The following is a 22292-nucleotide window of genomic DNA, read 5'->3' on the forward strand; positions in this document are numbered from 1 at the left end:
GATCAGAGAGCGCATCCTCTCGCCGCTGCGCTCCTCTCCTCTCCTCTTAGCGCGGATGCACAACAGACACAATCTCGGACATCAAATGAAAATTGCAACGGATTCGCCGCCAGACGGGGACGGGACTAACTCACAACACACATTCATATGAGGTGCGTAAGCTTGTGGCACATTATAAAATATATGAGGGGAGCTGGGATACAGTAAATTCCTGCAAAGCCGTGTGTAGCGCTTTAAATAGAAATCCGTGTGGGATTGTCCGGGTCGCGCTCTGTGATGGATGCAACAGGGTTATTCAGCTCATGCATACGGGGGAGGCTGTTCTCCTCCGTTCCCATAGTTTGTGCACCTAGGCGCTGGCCTGTTGCTAGGAGACCCTTTGACAGCTGGGAGCTTTTTGGAAAAGTGACAGTTATAATTCACTGATGGTGTCTGGTTATCCTGTAACCCAAACCTTCCTCCTCCTCCTCCTCCTCCTCCTCCTTCTTTAGTCCAGCTCCTTGCGCGCTGTTGGTGCGTAAATCCTAATAATTGTGCCTAAAAGACAACATTTACACTGTGCTTGTACTCACTCGGGAGATTCCTATTACAATGTTTTGCGGGGAACAGTGGCCTACTTGTTGTGATTATCACATTCTAAAAATATCTAGATTCCAGATATTTTTTAATCTTTTTTTAAGGCTCAGTTAGAAATTATATATTTAAAAAAAATAGGCATGTGATGCATGTTTAATGTTATATGTCACCAGCACTTTGAGGCAAGAGACTATAACACAGACTCATGATCAGTGGATTAAAGTGTGTGCAGCATGTTTTGATCTGCACCTCTGAGCTTCTTCTTCCCCCCCCCCCCCCCCCCCCATGCATCTGAAGGTCACTCATGAACAGATCAATAACTAGATTTCATTGGGGACTATACACTCAAGAGCAGCAAAAGTAGTAGCCTATACACACTCAGCCGAGTCTACAGTTGAGGTGACTCGGCGGCATATGAGAGGACCTGGGGGCGCTTTGTTATTGTGAAGTGAGTGAGTTGTGTTTCAGTCAGAGTATCCAGAGCGGCTTGGATTTCCCAGTGCATCCGTGCTGACCTCTTGTGCTGCTGGGTATTATCGGTGGGATATCAGATTCAGGTGTGTAGCACATTATGTCAAGGTTGTAGCTACACCAGAAAGGACTGGGTGTAATGTGGACTCCCAGCTTGTTCTGAGAAGTGCTGAGCTTGTTTTATTCCTTTTCTTTTGAAGTCTGGCTGCCTGTGGCTGTCACAGTACCCGCGGCGTACATAAGAGAACTGCTGTAAGGATTGTCAAAGTCAACAGCAGCATAACTGAGAGAGAGGGGGGGGGGTCAGTATTGGGGATGACATGTGGGAGCATCCCTTCACACGTCGCACAGGAGGCTGTCACTGTGCGGCTGGCTCGACTGGATGGACTGAGCGAAGCTGACATGCTGTTCTGTCCTATCAGGCTGATGCATGCACCCAGTGAGGAGACCACAGTCCTCAGGAGCCGCACAGCACCCCCTCTCCACCTCCAGCACCATCTTCTCCTCCTGTGTCTAGGGGCATGCCTTCTGAACCCAGCCTCTGGTAAGTGTCCCTGTCACATACATGCATTAAAAAAACACACACACAATGCATTCACTGAAAAACAAATGTCTGAATAAATATAGACAGGGAGCCACTGGAGCTGATTTATTTCTGCTTGAGGAGGATCCGTGTGGAGTCAATATGTTGTTCAATAAGTGCTCCCACGGTGCAGGCTCTGCTGTAACTCTCCATTCAGTCTTCTTGTTATCTAGCTTACTGTTTGGATGTACAGTACAGCGGGTTACATAAGGGAACTCCACCGAAAGTTTAAGGTTGTAGATTTTAAAAAAAAAGTAGCATTTTAAGCAAACTATAGGATGATTCTGTGTCTTTAAAGTGCACATGGAGTGACTTTAAATAAACACTTCACCTCATCATCACCCAGCTGTCCCACTTCATGATTTATTAATGTATTTTTATAGTTTCTGGACAACAATGGACATGTTGGCCTGTTTAAAAAAAAATAATAGAAATGCTTTTTAAAACTAGATTCATTTAAAATTGGACTGCCCCTGCTTGAATTAAGAAGAAATTGGGCAATTGTGCAGCCTGTTGAGAAGAATGTTTAAATAGAAGAAGAATCTGTCCGAGTCTGCTTCACTGATACAGCTTATGTTCAAGTCTGTTTCCAGCTCCACAGAAGCCTAAATTCATCATGTTCGGCTTCAAAGTGATGCAAATATTAGAAAAAACTGTTCATCTTTATATTGTCATATTCATCATCATCATCATCATCAAGGACAGCAATGGCTTCCCTCTCCCTTCAAACATTCGCCCTCTCTGGGTTGTTAAATCCTGTAATTTCCCTTTCCTCTCATCCACCAAGGCAATTTTGTTTTTTCCCGTCAGCAGGGTCCAGCTACCAAACAAACAGCCTGACTCATCATTCATCCTACCTCAGGTCCACACACACAGACACACACAGACACACACCCACACCCATAATTTCCTCTGTCTTACACCCCTTCACCATGAAGGTGACAGAGCAGGCCTCCTGGCAGGCGGCAGCATTTAGAGTCGGCGGGGACTGGAAGTGGACGTGGATGGATGTGGATGGACAGGGTGGTGTTCAGCTGATGGATCGGTACAAGCAGAGAGGGACAGAGGATGAGTTAGAGAACAGGGTGTAATATATCTGTTGCTACATGGGTCTGCAGCACGCAGCCAGTCACTGAACCACACTCAGACTGTAGTCAATATAGGTTTCATATGCATTTATTTAAGTGCCATAAAATGTCAAACAAGAAAAAATAAACAAGGTATAGCTATGTATTTGTGTGCCACACCTTGTATATTAACATTTGAAATTAGACAGATTAACCCTTTACCACAGTTCTGCGTAGCCTACATCTTTGATGGCCTGCTGTGCTACAAGCTACAACAAGTACCCTGTATGTATCTCTTATCCTAGTAATACAAATATTAAATAATCTTTTCAAGGCTTAGACAACATTCTAAGCTTTTGTGAGCTAATTGCTGTAGCCGGCATGACAACATTAACTGTAAACACGTTAAGATAGTCTCATATTTCGTATTATGTAATATGCTAACCATCGTAGCACGATAGCATGCTCTTATATCACGGCTTTTTATTGAATAAAATACGATAAACTGAAAGATAACATATTTTGAGCTGCAGTGAGCTAATTGCTACAGCTAGCATTACGACATGTTTACTGTAACGATGCTAACAGTCTGCTAGCATGTTCTACGATGTTTAGGACATTAGCAAGCTCCCATATAGCTTAGAAAGATGTCTTTTAATTGTTGAACAAATTGTAATACACTGAAATATCGATACGCCTCTAAAACTAACAACATCCTGAGCTTTAGTAACTAAAGCTAATGGCTACAGCTCGTATCACATGCTAACTGTGACTATGCTAACTGCTATTTATCATGTAGGCCTAGCATGTTGTAAGATGTTTACCATCTTAGCACAATAGCAAGCTAACTTGAACAAACTACAGTACGCTGAAATATTAATAACTCTCTAAAGCTAACAACATCCTAAGCTTTAGTGAGCTAATTGCTACATGTAGCTTCAAAACATATTATCCATGAATGCTAATGTCTGATTTTTGGCATTTAGGATATGCACTTAGATATTATCTTAGCATTGTAGCAGGCTAGCACTACTAAGTGCAAAATATAGCTGAACTAATGGGAAACTTTGGTGGGTAGCTTGGCTAATAGTAGCCTACTTTCAAGGTGGTTCAGCACCAAAAAACCTAATGTTGGATGCATTTGCATGCTGTTTTTAACCTTAGCCATGCCCCTATAAAACACATGTAAGGGTTAAAATACAGAGGTACCACAACTGGTAAAGTAACACTAGTGATAGAAATAGTAGAAGTGCATCCAGTAAAATAACATGACTCTTCTGTGTGTGTGTCTGCAGCTGTAGGGAGATGCTGACAGGACAGAGGTTGTGCCAGTCGAAGACCCACCAGGACTCGGTCCTCTCTGCCCTCAACCAGCAGAGAAAGGATGGTCTGCTGTGTGATGTCACCCTGGTCGCTGGCGAGCAGAAGTTCCACGCCCACAAAGCCGTCCTGGCAGCGTGCAGCGATTATTTCAGGGTGAGTCCTGGACCATATAACGAGCCTGGACAATGAGCATTTTAGCCAGGTAGACTAAATCATGCACTTACAGCTACACAGCCACAGCAGATTTAGAAACCTACTTGGACCGAGCACTAATGTTTTGGTTTTAACATGGTTTCTTGTCAAGGCTTCAGTTCGATTCCAGTTAAGCCACACAGGTGGGTTTATGTAGGTTCACAGTGTCAGAGACAGAGCCAGACGGGAGATTTCCTGAGATGGGGCCACAGACTGAAAAGGTTTGATTTAAGGACACTGAGCAGATTAGAAGGCAGAAATGAATCCCTGTTGAAAATGAGAGGCAGATTAAATATGCCCAAGTTGCCCGGGGATTATTCCTTCTGTGTGTGTGTGATTGAGAGTGTGTGCGCAGGTTATTTTTACTTTTCTCAGCAGAGAGCTGAGGGTGGGCGAGTCACACTCCTCTCCTCCTTTTGTTCGTCCTCTTCACTTTTTGTTCTTTGGCAACGTTTTTTAAATGCCGCTCTTTCAAGTCCCAGCTGGTCGGCGCACCGCTGTTGTTCCAGCACTCAGTTATTAGATCAGCCTGCTACAGTAAGCAAGAAAAACTCACTCCGTTCCCCTGTTCCTCTGTAACAGCTTAATAACATTATCTTGATTTTGTCATCTGACTCCACTGCTGGGTTTCATTTAGTTCATTGGCAGAGGAGGAGATGAAGAAGCCCTGTGTAGGGAACAGCGACCATGGCTCTTTTCCTCACACTCAGACAGATTATAACACATTATCTAGTCCAGTGGACGCGGCTGATTGTAATGAAATACCTGCCCAAGCGTGAGCTGTTTACCTGGGACTTGTCCTGAATGTGTCACCTGCCTCTTACACTCCCATCACATTACTAGGATGTCTGGACAGCTCACAGAGATATGGCCACATCAGTCACACTGGGACCAACCCTCAGCTGAGTGCCCACACACACACACACACACACACTTTACAGAAACAATGATATCTGCTAGTCCTGCAGTCAGGGCAGAACTCATCACCCTCGTGGGTACCCTGTGTGTGTGTGTGTAAGGGATTTGACGTACAGTGTGTTATTTTCACACTCACCTTGAAGCAATGTAAAAGTGTTGCGATACATGTTGTGGATTATCCTTCCAGATATATAGACATAAAATAAAAAACATATTTGCAAACATGCATTCTGAAGCTGGCATGGAATCAGTGTAGAAGACACTGGGAGTCTGTGGGCAGAGCGGTGCTCTCCTCATCATACATGTGTAACTGAGTTATCCTAATTGTTGCTTATGTAACAGCCTGGAAGTCCTTTAACTGTAAGATAAACATTTAATGTAAGTGCTATTTGAAGAGAAACATCCACAGGATGCACTTGCAGCATAATTACACATTATACACAACATTTTGTTTGTGTGTTATATAATAATAGAATTAAATTTCATTCATCAGCATGTCCTAATCTCCAGTCACTGGATCAGCACTCAGTTAACCCTACGAGTGCTGAACACTCCTCGGTTTTGTTTTCTACTCATGTTGCGTGCGTAAAATAAGAGTGCATTGTTATTCAAGATCGTTTAAGATTAACAAATCAATCCCACAAATGCTTAAGAACCAAGTTAGCTTAATGAGAATTATAAGGATCAGCTTGAGTTAGCTGTGCTAGTAGGAACATGGAGCATGGTCTAGTAATTGTGACAGAGCAGAGCCACAAGTATAATGGAGAGACTGCTATCTTGACAGGGTGAGAGTGTAAGACTTCAGCCCACAAACTGCAGCAAGGCAAGCGGACAAACAGGAGGATGTCTTTATTAGCAGCATGTTGATTTTTATCACACATAATAAACTGCATGTCTATGACAAACAGCCTCACAGCTGCCAGGAGGAAACCCACTGTGTTTGTAAACCGCTGCGCTGGACTGAACATGGCGATATTTCCCTGTGCGTGAGGAAGTCACGAGTCCTTTGTGGTATGATCACACCAAGCAGACACATAAATGTTTGCCGGCAGGTCAGGCTAACTGCAGCGCTACACCCCCCCCTCTACTGCAGCATTGTGTGAAAGGACTGCAGTGAGTGTGGCTCAATGTGTGTGTGTGTGTCCCTGCACTGGATCTATATCCCAAGTCAGAGGAGCCATCCGTCACCAGCAGCGTCCCCCCCCCATCTCTTCCACCAAGGTCAGCAGCATCATGCTTGAGGCAAACACTCACAGGGTGCCCCCCCCCGATTCGCCCCTTTTACATACAAACATACAAGACAACATGAGACGTGTAGGCAGCCACTACCTTTTTCCTTTCTGTGTTTTACACCCATGTGCACACACTGACCAACGCTCACTCACTATTTGCACCCCAGGTTTGTCCGTGGGCCCTCCTGTGCTCAGTGGACCAGTAGATTTTTAATTAGCACTGTGGTGAATCAACGAGGCAGAGCTCTGAGGAGAGAGGCACAGGCCTTGGTTGTAACTCAGGGTGACCTCAGGTCAACCCTCTCTTACTCATAATACAGAGGGTGCAGAGGAGGGCTGGGCCTAGTTAAAGTTCATGTGTGCTGTGAATCAGGCAGAAACAGATGAGGTTTGGGAGGAGTGCATGTTCTGTGTTCGTGACAGAGGGAGACACCGTGATAACTGGCAGGCCTGAGGGCCCTCGAAGCATAAAATGCTGTTACACACTAGTCTCTCAGTGGAGATACAGAGGGGCGACTGTGCTGCACAGTGCTGCTGTGATTAAAGAGATACTTTAAAATTGCAAGTTAGCTAGATCACTATCCAGAGGCGGTGGAGCTGTGGAAGCCGTCTGCAGCAGCTAGAGTTACTTTTCAAACACAATTTATGGTTGTGCTGTTTGTCCTATACCAAAGACAAAAATGCAGACTTCAATGAATGACAGGTAGCAGACGTGATCCTCTTCGTGGTCAAGTGTGACCCTCCTCTCTCTGCTGCACTGCTGCGCCCTGATCAATGGCTCTGTCATCCTCTCATGGTGTGACATCAGTCAATAGCTTTGATTAGCAAGCAGCAAGCTGGACTCATACACAGCAGGCCCAGACTGCAGACGTTGCATCCGCTGCTTTGATTTCACCCGGCGTGCAGCTTCTGCACATGTGTACGAGAGGAAGACAGACGGGTGTAACAGAAAGTACTGATTGTGCTATTTATTTCTACTGACCTCCAGGGCCGAGACAGGCGGATCGATACAGAGAGCTTCTAGAATGTTGCGTCTGGCAGGTTTTGATTAACTATCATGCTTTTTTTTCACATTCAAAACCAATGTCTCAGTCCGCTAATAGTGTAACAGCCTACAGATATTATGTGAGCCCACTGAATCAACATGGAAGGATTGGAGGAGCGGAGCTGGATTGATTTTGTTTGTGCTCATTTTTTTTCTTCATCCTAAGGCAGAAAATGCCAGATAAATTATCTGTGATGTCATGTTGGCTGATCTTCATATTTTGGCTCTATGTCATCAGGCCATGTTCAGCTTGTGCATGGTGGAGAGTGAGGCGGATGAAGTGACCCTGCAGGGAGTGACCAGCGTTGGACTGAAGCACGCTTTAGATTTCGCCTACACAGGACAGGTGAGCACTGTTTTCAGGAAAGGACACTACTTCCTCCCAATACCTCCTGATGTTTTTGGCTTGTCGTCAGCCTCGGCAGACCTGTACCCTTGGATTGTTGATGTTGTTCTCTGACCTAATGAACACTTTCCCCAAGTCTTTGCCTGCATAGGCTGTGACCTGGTCCCATCTGTTGGGTGTCAGTGTCATTTGAATGTCAAGGTCTGCAGCCCCCTCAGAGACACTTGTTTTTGCTTATTTTTATATGGTAGGATGGCGAACAAGTTGCACATATGTGAACATAGGAGAAAAAGCAGCCCTCAGGATCAAGTTAAAATGCTATTTGGCAAAGCACAATGAGAGGAATGGTCTTACCATCATCTATAAGGCACATAACTGGCTTAAAAAAAGATGTAACTATAGCAGTATGCTAATATACTGTAGCTAAGTTAACAGCTAACAAAGCAAGCTTGGCACTGACATAATGAGCTAACTAGCATATTGCAAGCACTGGCAAAATTTTACCTCCTCATGTGCATACTTTCATCTTCTGTATAAAATATAACTAGCAAATTAAATGCTAAATAATATGCTACCAGAATTGGCATAGTGAAGCCTAATGAAGCTCTCCTACTTCTAGCCTATCACATCTAATTGTGGTATAACCAATTGATCATCAGGTAATAACATGCTGAGGTAATTTATATGGTATTAGAATTGTCAGAATGACACCAAATCAAACACACACACATGCTAAGCTAACCAATATGTTACCAGAATGTATGCATAACCAATGTGAGCTGCATTTAGCTGTTTCCCCTTATGATATAATAACATGCTAAGCTAACTAACAAATAACATTTGTGTTGTTCTATGTGTATATATGCTGGGTTTATTGTTAATGATGCATTAATATATAAGCAGCATTATTATGGTTTCTGGTCCAAGTGGAACTATAATCCTGTCTTTCTGGATTAATATTGGATATTTAACAATGATTTTTTACAATTGACGCGGGTTAAGATTACATGTAAAACTAGTTTGTTGCATGTGCAAGTCAGTTAAGGGAATAAGTAAAATGCTGTGGTAGCTGTTCAGCAGTGCCAAATTAAAAAAAAAAAGATTTTGCAGATTACCTCTTCAATCTCAGCAGGATAAGCTTCTAACAGAGGATAGCGGTGGTATGAGTGTGCAAGTGTAAAATGAGATTTTATCATAAACTCTCTCTGCTGTGGTCAGAACATTCATCTGGGACATGGAAATGAAACTCATTTAAATTCATAATATTATATTTCCATTTGAAAGCTGGCAGTCAGTCGAGTGAGTGACGTCAGCCCCTGTTAACGAGTAAGTGTGTGTGATCATTTCTGATAACCTTTCCTGACCTTTGTGAGCCGGTGATTCCTGCTCCTCTAAGCAGCCTAGCGGCTCCTTTCATGTACCGAGAGGCCAGGAACTTTGTAATTACTCTTAATTTTATTTCCACAGTGGAAATGAGCAAAGAGTGAGTCGGTTAGGCAGTGTAAGTAGGTCAACAGCAGGCTTGCAAGCTGCCCTGCTTTGGTTGGCTCAGCTCCTGTCTGCCCAGAGGAGATGATAGCAGATGAGATGAGGGCAATATGCTTATCCCCACACCGTAAATAATGACCTACTAAAAAATCCTTCAGCCACATGTCATAGGCCAGCAGGGTGAGTTGAAGACACATGCTGCCACAGGATGCTTCTAGTCTGGAAGTCAGTCACTGAAATCTGGAAAGTGGAGCCAGGAACTCAGTCAGTTCAACATCCTGCAGTGATACTACCCTAAAAAAATGTGAACGGGGAGTGAGTGGGTCAGATCTCCTTATATATCCTGCCATACACGCACCCCCTTTTGTCTTTTGCTCACAAGTAAGCAAGCGCAATAAATGCCGGTTTACACAAGAGCTCATTGTACTCCCACTCTGAAGCAGGCCTGCTGTTATAAAACTGACTTCTGCTGTGTGAGGTTGAAGTGCTCTAACTGTAGTGGGCCTCTGGAATGGAGAGGAAAGCAGGATATGAAGAGCGGTACCATTATTACAGTCATTATTCTGGCTTGCTGCCAAAAGAGAAAAATGGACTGTTTGATGTTTTCGATTGCACGCTTCCCTCAGTTTATCAGTGCAGGTGACTGGAGCTGAGTTAGAACTATTTCTGTTCTTTATCAAGATTAGTGCACACAGATCCAAGCAAGTGAAGCAAATAAGCACTTATTTCTGCTTTCTTGTCTCAATACGTTAAGCTTATGAAGCCCATAGATGGTGCGGGTGGTTAACTGGACCGCTGCCCAGGCCTGGCGGGAAACCATACTGTGATAAATGGGAATGTGCAGATGCAGCTAATTGCAGAGAAGGAAATGGCTCTATGTAGTTCTCGGAAAATATCATATTGGTCTAACTAATGATTTCAAATGGACTATTTATGTGATGGAGTTAAATTGAAGCAAAGTCCGCCATCAGCTGTGCATTCAGATCTGTTTTCAAATTCATCTCACCTCTGTGTCAGCTGTAACAGAAAGCATGAAGTCATGTTTCTCACTTTCACCACTGAAGCAGTGGTAGCGCTGCACCTGCTGTATGTATGTAGGCCAGTGCTGCTGAATGGATTATCAAAGGTTTGTTCCTGCCTTTTAAAAGCAAACTGAACTCCACTTGGAAAAGGTGAGTGAGAGATGACAGGGCTGAGGGACGCTCAGGGTACTTTTCAGTGAATGTTTGTGGTCATGTTAGTGTGCTTAGAGCAGTTTATCCTCCACACACAGTCCCTCAGTGCTCCTGAGAGCTTAGCTTAGTGTACTGGCTGCATTACAGAGCTTTATGTTGCATATGTGTGTAGTATGGCAGCATGGAACAAACAGGAGGCTGCCTTCTGCTTGTTGAATAGGAAGCATTTCAGCAGAATATGTGGCTGTATTTAATTAATCAGAAGAGCAATTATTGTTTAACTACATTTATGTTTTTATTTGTTTTTATTGGCTTTCAGTCACATTAAAGACTATTAAAGACCAACAAAACAAAATAATTGTATAATAAAAAAGTAGTAAGTCATTAAAAATGATTCTATAATCTGTGTCTAAAAGTAATCTGTAACTAAGCTGCAGTGAAACTGACCTTGTTTGTCTCCTTCGGAAAGATACTGCTGGAGCCAGCGGTGATCCAGGACGTCCTGTCTGCAGGCAGCCACCTTCAGCTGCTGGAGCTCCTCAGCCTCTGCTCACACTACCTCATCCAGGTACACACCCACAGGCGCAGGCGTCCTAAGCAGAAGCAGCAGACATTATAGGAGAAATCAGAGAAATCATAGGCAGGTACACTGTGCGGTAAATCAAACTTACATTTCTTATTTTTATTGGGTCTAAATGTACAGAATCCTACAGTCTGCAGCCATGTGCAAGCAGTGTAGGGATCAACTCAGGAACATTAGGTCCCTGAGATGCTTTTGTATGGAATATCACTTAACCACTTAACACTTAAATTTACTTGGAATTCATTCATTCATTCTCCACACCTTGTAGTCTTGTGCTCCCAACCAGTGAGACACAGTGTTTCTTTTTCTATCATTCATGAACATGACCACAAGATCACAAAATCTACAATCTCTCCAATCTAAGAGGAGCATGCTGGTTTTGGGAGAGAATTATAGGATCAGATTTGGGTACACTGATCTATGATAGGTATAAACTGTAACCTAGATTTTTGGGATAAAATCCACCATCTTTTTTGGTTAAATATGGAACCAGAAGGCAGACTTGGCTCTGAATACTAATGTAAGAGAACTGTGTTCATGTGTTCTGACTTCTTATTTAGTCTATAGAAATAAGAATGGGTATATTTTTATGACAGTGCATCCCTCTAATCTGACATGGCTGCAAATTCATGTGTTTAAAGAGTGCTGCAATTCATCAGTCTACCTCAGTAATCTGTAATTAATGATGTAGTGTGAATCCTCCTCCCCAAGGAGGTGAAAGGTCAGAGTGAGTTAGACAGAATCGTGAGCCCGTAAGCTGGTAAATGTTCATTGTGTTGTTCAGGGACACTTCAGCAGAGTTTATGGTTGTCAGCCGCTGTGGGGTGTCTAAGGCTCTGCAAGAACTGGGCCATCATGCGTTTTATCTTAAGATACATATGCTGGAAGAGAGAGGGGCACAGACAGTCTGGTGTCCTCTGGGTATGCAGCCAAGCTCTGCTGCAGATTTAAACAAATCAGGCTGAGGATGCTTCAAAGCAGAAATAAGGCTTCATGTGTCTGATTTTATTTTATACATTAAGCTGTTTTTCCTTAAATCTCTTGATGACACATTTATGCATACTCTACAGTCACATACTATACAGTTACATCCTGTGCATGACGACAGTGTCCTCCAGTCCCCTCTATGCCTGTGTACACTGTGTACAGTTATAGTGTGTACAGTTACATGGCAACAGCTCTAAGGTGCCATCTAGTGGTCATAAAAGCATCATCTTTATTGGTCTGTATCAATCAAATTCAGACATTACTGCCGAATCACAGGCTTTTCTTAATGCATGTAATTCCCTACAGCCTTAGGAAGGCTCTGTCCGTAACACAGTTGTCATAGAGGCTGAGTGTTGCTATTTATTTAGAGTTAGGCCAAACCAATAACATTGATTTTGTTATACACCCTAGACCAGCAGAATAAAAATCAGATATGTCATTTGTCACTATCATCCATATGATATGTTGATGGATACTGATGGAGTTTATTGAGTACTGAATAAATGATCAATACTGCACTGGCTATGGACTGTGCTGTAATTGTGAGTGGCCTGTACAGCATTGCACAGTGTTGTTGCTGTTGTTGCTTTATATATTCATTATGATCATTCTTATTTGTTTTATAAATAGATTTAAATCTTTCAAAATAAGATACTCATCACACATATTTTTTCTATAAAACCGTGATTACAGCAAAATTAGAATTAGTTGAATTTCAGTGCTACACAAAATACTGAGTTGATTGTATTGTATGTGCTTAAGGATAGCCAGAAGATGGCAGTCTTATTCCACTAGACAGAGCTGATTTTTCTTGTATTAAATCCGTTTTCTCCACATTTGGTTGATGCTATGTCGTCATGACGCTGAGATCAACTTACATTTATAAGAACAGAATATGCAGAGTTCATATTTTCTACTTTTTTAAATGTGACAAGCACACTAAAAGGACTAAAAGGATGGCTTACACACAAATTAAAAATGAACAAATTTTTTGTCAACACAATGGAGATTCAGATTCAGATGACATGTCCCTGCCAATAAAATACCAACTCAGGTCCTCTTTGTAAATATGAATTTTTATTGTTTGTTTGGATTGTTTCTCTGTGCTGCCTTGTAGTGGAGAGACAAATTCCATCCCTATTGGTTAAAGGGTCACATGGTCTGGCAGCCTTTTTACTCATGAGAACAGTGACACAAGACGTCCATTCATTTTTAATGTTTAAATATATTCATCCCACAGGAACTGAGCAACGTCAACTACCTGGAGCTGTATCGTGTGGCTGACCTGTTTCACCTCCCCGCCTTAGAGGAGGCTGTGGTGGGCTTCCTGGTGCAGCATCTGTCTGAACTGAGCCAGAGCCGACAGGAAGAAGCCCTGCAGCTGCCCTACCGCCTCCTCAGGGAGGTGCTGAAGAGCGACCGTCTCACCTCCCTGAGCGAGGAGGAGATATGGAAGGTAGGGTATCAGAAGAGTGTGTATGTATGGGGCTACACTTCAACACTGCATTCCATGGGATTAAGTGTCATGAGAAACAATTATCTCTGCATATAAAACTGTAATGAAGAAATTGCATCTTAGTACCAAACTTATCAGTGTACAAAACACTAGATGTATAACACAACAAATTAAACAGTACCATCTACATCCCTAATACTGTTTGTTTATATTAAAATGCAATGGTAAAGACTGTTTCTGACTGTGTGCATAAGTGTGATAGACTGTAAGTCCGTGCATGTGTGTGTGTGTGTGTGTGATGAACTGTCGGGATTGCGGAGAGAAGCGGCAGTGCGGGGTGGGGACCTGCCGTTTTGACTGTTCATTTGCACCAATCAGCCCCCGCACCCCCCCACCCACCCATACACACATACACCCTCAGTTCTTTCTCCCCTTCTCTTCTCTGATTAGGCCCACCGCGGCTCCATCAGGGCCCCAATCCCCCAGCTGTCACTCGGCCGCCCGTCTGATTGAAAACAATCAGGCCTCTGATGGCACAATTACCCTGACCCTTTAGCCAGCCGCCGCTGCCATAATCAGCCTCTGATTAGGCTGCTTTGGGCCTCCTTCACTTCGCCCAGAAGGTTAATTTGGGCATCAGACGGAAGCGAACGGCAAGCGGGGGCTGTCGTCCGAAAGGGTGGGGGCTGAAGGGTGGCAGGGTGCACGCCAATACCGGACCGATATAGCTTGCCCGTCAATCATCCTCACTCAGAGTTTTCTTAGAGTCTCTCACGCTCTGGAAATCACATTTTCCCTGCCTTTGTTTTTTTTTCCCTCCTTCCCTTTCTTGCCATCCTTTGCTCTGCCTCTCTGTAGCTTCCCCTCCTCCTTTTACCTCTCTCTCCTTTTCACACACACACACACACACTCTCGCACTTTCTCTTTCAGTGTGGAGGGGAAGGAGTTGATTTATTCTGTGCCCCGAGGAAGTTGTGTGATGCAGCGTGACCTTCACAGTCAACTGCTGTAGTGCACACACACACACACACACACACACACACTGTCACTTCAGAGCGATGAGGAGGAGAGAGGCGGGGTGAGCAATAGCGGAAAGGGAGGAAGAGACAGGAGAGTGCCACAGATACCACAAAAAGACAGAAGCCTGACTTGCATGTTTGTTGCATATTCACACCTTTGAAGGGGAAATAAGGGAAAGACAGTTTAGTTTGGAGAGCAACCATAACACACACAGACACACCGAGTGGTCTTATCACACACCGAATCCTGTGTTATCTTTACACTTTTGTCTGATTTGTTCTTGGTCATCCTTTCCATTTCCCTCGTCCATTTCCCTGCAAACTTGCCTTTATTCGCCTGTAATAACTCCTCAGTCTCGGCACAGATTGTGTTAAAAACCACTTTGTTTTCCTGATAATGGTATCAGTGATCTGCAGTCATTTCGCCCACATTCACACCTCGTCGCAACTAAATAACCTTCCACCGCTCTCAAGTTCAATTAAATCCCTTCCCTGCTACCCAGTTCGCCTGCATTAAACAAAGGAGGGTGCCTGTGGATGTTTACAGTCCGTATATTGAATGCTGCTGATTAATAAACACTTGTGAGTGTGTGTGTTGGCAGTTGTGGCTGCAGTGCTGCATTGCTTCAATCTTTTCATAATAGCCTATAGGTTTCTAAAAATATTCTGATTAGCACTCCCTCAATGTGTTGTTTTTTGTTACATAGTGTTTTGTTTTCTTTTTTTTGCACAATTAATTCTGTCTTTATATGTCTTTCCTTCTTCTTACCTTAGTTTTATAACGTCTTGGAAGGAATGAGAAGCTTTTTTTGTCAATTGTAACTTTTCTTTCTGTCCTCAGTTAGTCGTTTTGTGGCTTGAACATGACTGCCGCTACCAGTACACCGAGGACCTTCTACAGCACGTCCGCTATGGCCTGATGGATGTCCCCACCCTGCACCACCTCGCTCACAGCCATCCTCTGGTCCAGTCCAGCCCAACAGCTGCTGCCCTGGTGGACGAGGCCCTGGACTACCACCACGCCACCTTCGCACAGCCCCTCCACCAGTCAGCTCGCACCAGGCCTCGATTTCAGTCCCTCACCCTCTACATAATTGGCGGGAGGAAGCGGGAGGTGAGCAGAGTGAGGGAGCTGCGCTACTTCAACCCGGCAGCGCAGGAGCATGTACGTGTGGCAGGAGGATCGAACTGGAGTGAGCTAGCGCCCATGCCGACTGGTCGTAGCCACCACTGCGTGGCTGTAATGGGAAACTTTCTGTTTGTTGTTGGTGGCGAGGTGGAGCATGCCACTGGGAGGACCTGTGCAGTAAGGACTGCGTGTAGGTATGACCCCAGGGGCAACCGGTGGACTGAGATTGCACCCATGAAGGCCTGCAGAGAACACTTTGTCCTGGGAGCTTTGGGACAGTACATGTATGCAGTGGGCGGCAGGAACGAGCTGAGGCAGGTGCTACCATCTGTGGAGCGCTACTGTCCCAAGAGGAACAAATGGATGTTTGTCCAGCCTTTTGACCGCTCACTGTCCTGCCATGCCGGCTGTGTGGCTGACAACCTGCTCTGGGTCTCAGGTACAGAATGACAGTAAAAAAGAATATGTTTTAACATGGCACATACATAAATAGATAAATGCATAGGCACACTAACACACTGCTCCATGCATATTTGTATAACTGACACGAGCAGAGGATGTGTCTTTGTGCTGCAGGTGGAGTGACCAATACTGCTCAGTACCAGAACAGGTTGATGGTGTACGACCCAGAGCAGGTAACTGTAAACCGAGTGTTTTTATATATTAATAATTTTGTGTCTTCTACTACACAAATTATACTTAGCATTATTTCTGATCATTTTTACAGTGTAGTGCAACAACCAGCCAAAGACTGAATGAGATTTTATTATATACTGTGTATTTTCTTAGATTTTATAATTCCCAATAAGTACAGGTCTGTTTGGAACAGGCTTTATTGAGGAAACAACCACATTCTGCCACTAAAAACACCAAAATATGACGACCACTCATCCCAACAGCTTCCAACACTACACTGTAATTTCCTCAGGTCTCTAGCAGTACACCCACCAAGTGTGAAGTAGTTTGGATGATCAAGAAAAATGAAGAACACACACACACACACATACACACATGCAGAGACAAACAGAGATTATCTGCTTTTCTAGAAAATATTTATCCCAGTGTTGTTTTCAGTGTACTGTTGTAAGTCCTTGACCTGACTCTAACCCTTCCAGTGGACCATCAGGGGCCTTTATTTTGAAAAACCAAGGTCATGCAATGTATACTTTACATTATGAGTATAACGATAATTCTTTTTTTCTTTTTTTTTCTGAAAATGAATGCAGACCTTATGTTCACTGTGATGGATTACACAACAGGCAGGTGTCAAGAGTCTGCTAATTGATTTTCACACCATATGGAAATTAAAGGAAACCACTGGCATTCTGGAGAATAGGAAAACCAGACTAGAAACATATTAACAACAAAGTACTGTAATATATATAATTTGTAAATAATTGTGTTAAAAAACAGTATTATCCCTTTAATATATAACCAATGAAAATGTCCTTTTATCCTAAATGCACACATATAAATTCAGTCACTGCATCATGGATAAGAAAACTTAGCCACAGTCTGTCTGTGCATGTACATGCGGCAGTCGGATCACAGCGAGGCTGTATATATGGTAGTATGGAGGTATGCAGTGTGTATATCTGTAAGGTGCGTATCCATATGGGTCTATGTTTGTACATGTCTGCATGGAACGCAGAAGCAAGTGAAAGAGAGAGGGAGAGAGTCTCATTTGTATTCACCATGAATCTACATTCACCTGCCAGAGCAACAGCAACCCCCCACCCACTCTACCCTCAACAGATGGCCACCCGTCAGCTCCCAGCAGACACACACACACACACACTCTCTCATTCTCTGCCTCAATCAAGCACTCACACACACACACACACTGACACAAAATAAGCTTCAACACACTTAGTGAAATGAGCAGGGATCCTCGGTGTAAAATGGAGTGGCTGAAACATATGATTAGAAATAGGGAGGGAAGTCATTAGTACAAACCAGAGCTCCAGTGTCATGTTATTTATCTAGCACTGAGCATACATCAATTACCCATGCATGGATATGCTTAAATATTAATCTTCTTATTCATCCTCCTTCTCTTTCCACCCTCTCTGGTTCTCACTCTCTCTCTCTCCCTCTCCCTCCCTCATTGTACTACATCTCTCATTTTCTCCCTTTTCTTCTTCAAATCCATCTGCCTCCCCCACCCCGCCAACCCCACCACCTCACTCACTTGCTATTCACCACCTCCACCTCCTCGTCAGGACCAGTGGTTGGCCCGCAGTCCCATGCTGCAGAGGCGAGTGTACCACGTCATGGCGGCGGTGAGGAGGCAGCTCTACGTGTTAGGTGGGAACGACCTGGATTACAACAACGACCGCATCCTGGTCCGTCACATCGACTCCTACAACATGGACCTGGACCAATGGACGCGGTGCTCCTTCAGCCTCCTCACAGGTGGGCAAAGTGATGAAACATACAAACATTCAGCACGTCCACCTGAATGAAAGCATTCTTTTATTTACAGGTTTCTAAAGACATAAACCGTGCACTAACAAATGTTAGTACAGCCAATAGCTGTGGCCTTTTTTCCATTAGTACACACCATGTAGCACACTTTACCTCGACTTTTCTATGTAGCTTAACTGCCAACAATAGCAAATCAAATACAAACATATGGAAAAAACCATGTATGAAAATAATTGAGGAGTACTTCTAGTTTTTAGTTGATTTCACGCCACATCCACTAACATGAAGGAGGCAGGGTTTATGGCAGCCAGCCTCCAGTGGTAAACGCTAAAAACATCAGCCAATCCTCCGGGTGGACCCTGCGCGGAGTATTGGCTGGTTGTCACTCTCTTCCTGCTCTGCGCGCACCAGAGAGGTACGTGCATGATGGCCGAAGTCACAGACCGCAGCTCGTCTTCAGGTAATGTGCGTCCATGTAATTGGGAGGCGTGGCTTCGGGGTGAGCTCCGAGAGAAAGGGGCGTGTGTTTACTTTCAAAATCTGGCTGAGTCTCACTGAGTTTTCAAAATCTCCTGCCCTACCTTTAAGAGTAGCAGCATGATTGACAGGACATGGACAATTGGCAAAACAATAGAATTTGCCTCCACTGTTTGCTCAGCAACCTTACTGTACAACATTCCTTCACTTCAACTCAACAATAAAATAAGCAGCTATGTAACACAATAAATCCAGAAGTCGTTCATTTTACACTTTGAACAAACCAGATATAGCGAGTTAAATATGGGCTTTAGAGATACTTGTATGGATTTCAGCATGCTAAGCTAATTCCATAAACTCTGCACTACAGACAAGACAAGAGTGGTATCAGTCATTTCATCTCAGCCTCAGGCAGGAAGCAGATAAACATATTCCCTGAAACTTTCCCCTTAATAAATCAGAAACCGCAAAAAGGGCCCATCCTGTTTAACTGACACACCGCACACACATGCACTGCTAGAATCCTACAGCAGTGACTGGAGGCTTTGTGATTAAGCATGTCAAAAAATGTCTCTCATTAGTCTGAACCATGCTGCCACAATATGTTGAGTGGATTGCATGAAAGTCAAATAGTCTTTTATTTTATTGGCAGGTTTTATACAGGTTCCAAGCCCTCATGGGGTTAAATGCTATCTGGAACACACAGTATACAATGTATTTATATACTGCATACATCTAAAGCTTGGAAATGTAGGCTGAGTAAAACCCTGTGCTTTATGCTCCTCTCATTAGATAAAAACACTTAATGCCTCCCTGCTGGGTGTGTGTAGGTGGTGTGATATACAATTAAAGCATATATTCTCTAATATGGACCACTGGGTATGCTGCTATCATTATCCTCCAAGGCTGTAGTGTGAGGCAGCACGATCATGCCTGTGGGATGTAGCGATATGCTCCTATTTCATGTTGTGGACTCACAGGCTTTACAGTTTAGATGAGATTACTATTCTTCCCTCTTCCTCCTCCTCTGCTCCTGTTTGACTTTCCTCATTTGTTCTCGGATCCTTCCCTCTTGTTATATCTGTAAAAGTTTGAGGACAAAGTCACAGGAAAGAGAACAAGAGTCCAATCTTAGCGCTCCATACACTCCTGCCCTTGCACCGTCTTTCTCCATTTATCTCCCTCTCTGCCTCTTGGGGGGATGTGGAAGTCATATTGTCAGAATGCCCTCTGTTCGGCACGCTGAAGCATTGTGTCGGCTCTGTCCTCCTCAGGTCAAAACGAGTCCGGAGTAGCCGTCCACGATGACAGGATCTATGTGGTTGGAGGATACTCGATTTGGACCAACGAGCCTCTGGCGTGCATTCAGGTGAGAGGAGTGGAGTTTCGATCTTCACTTTTGACACTTTTTTTGTTTCATTATTTTTGTTTCTTTTTACAAATAAAATCTTGCTGCTGGTGTGAAAACACATTTATGATGCATTCAAGACCATTTTATGGTGTTAAGTGTCATGTCTGTTACGCCTCCTTCTAAACCTAATATCAAGTAGATACTCATACATATGACTCAACTATGTATGTGAAGGCAAAGCAGAGAGATTGATTACAGTTGAAAACACTGTAGGCCTGTTTTACTGCCTCCAGTTCTGCTCATTTCCTCCTAGAGAACAGTGTCAGGTTTGAACCCCAAAGATAAAACAAGCACTGTGTAGTAGGCAAGTGAAGAGTGGGTAGGTGGTTAAACCATTTGTGTGTGTTTTTTTCCTTATTTAATTCCAGTGGGGAATAGTGTTTATGGAGCTGTAATGAAAGTGCTGTCTGCATGAATAATATCTGGATACATATATAGGGCAACAAGTATATATGATATCCATGTACATCCATTTTTTTTGCACGACAACCTACAACAATGTCTGTTTTTATTTTTAACTATCGCCCTCATGTGATGCTAGTAGCTTTATTTTATGGAGCTAAATGCTAAATGTTATTTGCTATTGTGCCAATGTTTCCAGATATAAGGTTTACAAAGTTACTATAAGATAATATGTTAGCATGCTAAAGAAAACCAAAGAAGATCACAAAAGTTTACCTTGAATGTGTGTAGCATGTAGGCAGTGTTTCATTTAAGACTACATTCCAACCTCATGGGCTCCATAGAGGCACCATATAGAGCACTCAATATATCCCACAATGCATCTTGAAAAGTAGTGTCCAATATGTACCATCATGCATTGTGCAGACCGGCGAAAAGAACGGGAACGGACGTTACGTCAATTGTCTTAAAAATATAATGATCATTATAGAATGCAGCATGACCGGCTGTGTTTGTTTTATTTATGTTTTGCCATAAAATGTTTATTGGACTATAACAGAACACATGATAACTGCTAACAACAGAGTTACTTTAGCTGGCAGAGATCGGCTCGTTTAATTTGCAACAGCAATGACGTCATTGACAGCGACAGAAAATGAGGGAGGTAGTGTCCGAAATGTCTGAAAATGCTTTCACAATGAGTTCACTATATGGTGCCATACATTGAACTCCACATATGGGGAAGTGGGGAGTGAGTGAGTGAGTGATTTCGAACACAGCCATGGTGTTGCTAAGGGCATATCAGGTGATCACCAAACACTCTTTAATACCTTTGTGTAGCCAACCAGGCTGCAGTTATTGGAACTTCACCAAAGTAAGGGATCAACATTACTCAGTATAGAATACCATTTTTTATCAGAATTGAATAAAAATTATACAGATAAATAAATAAAAATGGCCTTAAAATAAACCCTAAAATAAATAAATACGTTTTTCAAAATAAGGTCATTTTTCCCTCATTTTGACTGAAATGGTGCTCCGTATGCTAAGTCCGATTTATGTAAGGTAAAAACTCATAAGAAGAAACAGGCACTGCAGTATGTATTTCCTTGTTCCCAGGTGCTGGATCTAAGTACCGAGGGGAAGGAGGAGGTTTTCTATGGACCAACATTGCCGTTCGCCTCTAATGGAATAGCAACATGTTTCCTGCCTGCTCCTTACTTCACCTGCCCAAACCTACAGACTCTACAGATCCCCCATCACAGAATAGGTGCTGTTTAAACCACATAACCTGAGGGTGGAGCACTCTCAGCTAAACTCTGGACAGTCAGCGCTTGCAAATATGATTGAGACTTGACTACAATGTACTTGATCACGATAATCATTCTGCTACCAGCCACCTCTGTCACAGAAGTGTTCAGGGATGCTCTGACACCCACGTGTATTAATAGTACTTTCTGATCTTCAAGAGCCATGATATTCTATAAGCTTCTGGGGAACAAGCTGATGTCACAATAATACAGCATATTTGTTGTATTTCCCCCAAAGACTGATATACCATTCATAGGAAAAATAACTCCACAGGGAGCAAGACTGGGATGAAATATCAGTCCATAACAATTAAGTAAAGTGTGGTATGCAGATCCTGCTCGGGCGTCCACAGCGGTTCAAAGATACTGTACTTTTTGTAACCCATTATAGGGCTGTGGGAGCTAGAATCACTATATATTACTTTCTATATCACCATCTAATCTCCTTCATGATGTTGGTGGCATGAAAAACCTGGTTCTGGTGTTTTTTCATGATACAGAGGAAGCTTGTTTATTTATTGACTCACATTCTTTGAGTTAACACGACTTGGATTGCCTGAGGCTGAATCTATTCATAGCTGTCTGTTTTTTTTCAGATTAATTAAAACATGACTTTAAAGAATACACAGAGCAACACACACATATATACCTGTGTGATATTTTTATTATGCTCAG

General features: G+C 43.2%; 1 protein-coding gene across 1 annotated transcript; it reads left to right on the top strand.

Moving 5' to 3' along the window:
* The first annotated feature begins 44 nt into the window (after window positions 1–44).
* On the top strand, window positions 45–21588 carry klhl32 (kelch-like family member 32). The gene is made up of 11 exons (XM_028425663.1): window positions 45–152; window positions 1470–1591; window positions 3993–4173; window positions 7646–7753; window positions 10886–10984; window positions 13227–13442; window positions 15303–16029; window positions 16167–16225; window positions 17813–18005; window positions 19769–19863; window positions 21427–21588. The coding sequence occupies exons 2-11, from the start codon at window positions 1569–1571 to the stop codon at window positions 21586–21588; spliced, it is 1863 nt and encodes a 620-aa protein (XP_028281464.1). The 5' UTR covers window positions 45–152; window positions 1470–1568.
* Window positions 21589–22292: the final 704 nt, after the last annotated feature.

This window comes from Parambassis ranga, chromosome 16 (assembly GCF_900634625.1).
Source record: "Parambassis ranga chromosome 16, fParRan2.1, whole genome shotgun sequence".
Lineage (NCBI taxonomy): Eukaryota > Metazoa > Chordata > Actinopteri > Ambassidae > Parambassis > Parambassis ranga.

Coding starts and splice junctions, on each gene's coding strand:
- klhl32 (XM_028425663.1), top strand. CDS start 1,569: ATGCCTTCTGAACCCAGCCTCTG. Junction 10,985..13,226: donor GCTCACACTACCTCATCCAG/GTACACACCCAC, acceptor TTCATCCCACAG/GAACTGAGCAACGTCAACTA. Junction 16,030..16,166: donor CAACCTGCTCTGGGTCTCAG/GTACAGAATGAC, acceptor TTTGTGCTGCAG/GTGGAGTGACCAATACTGCT.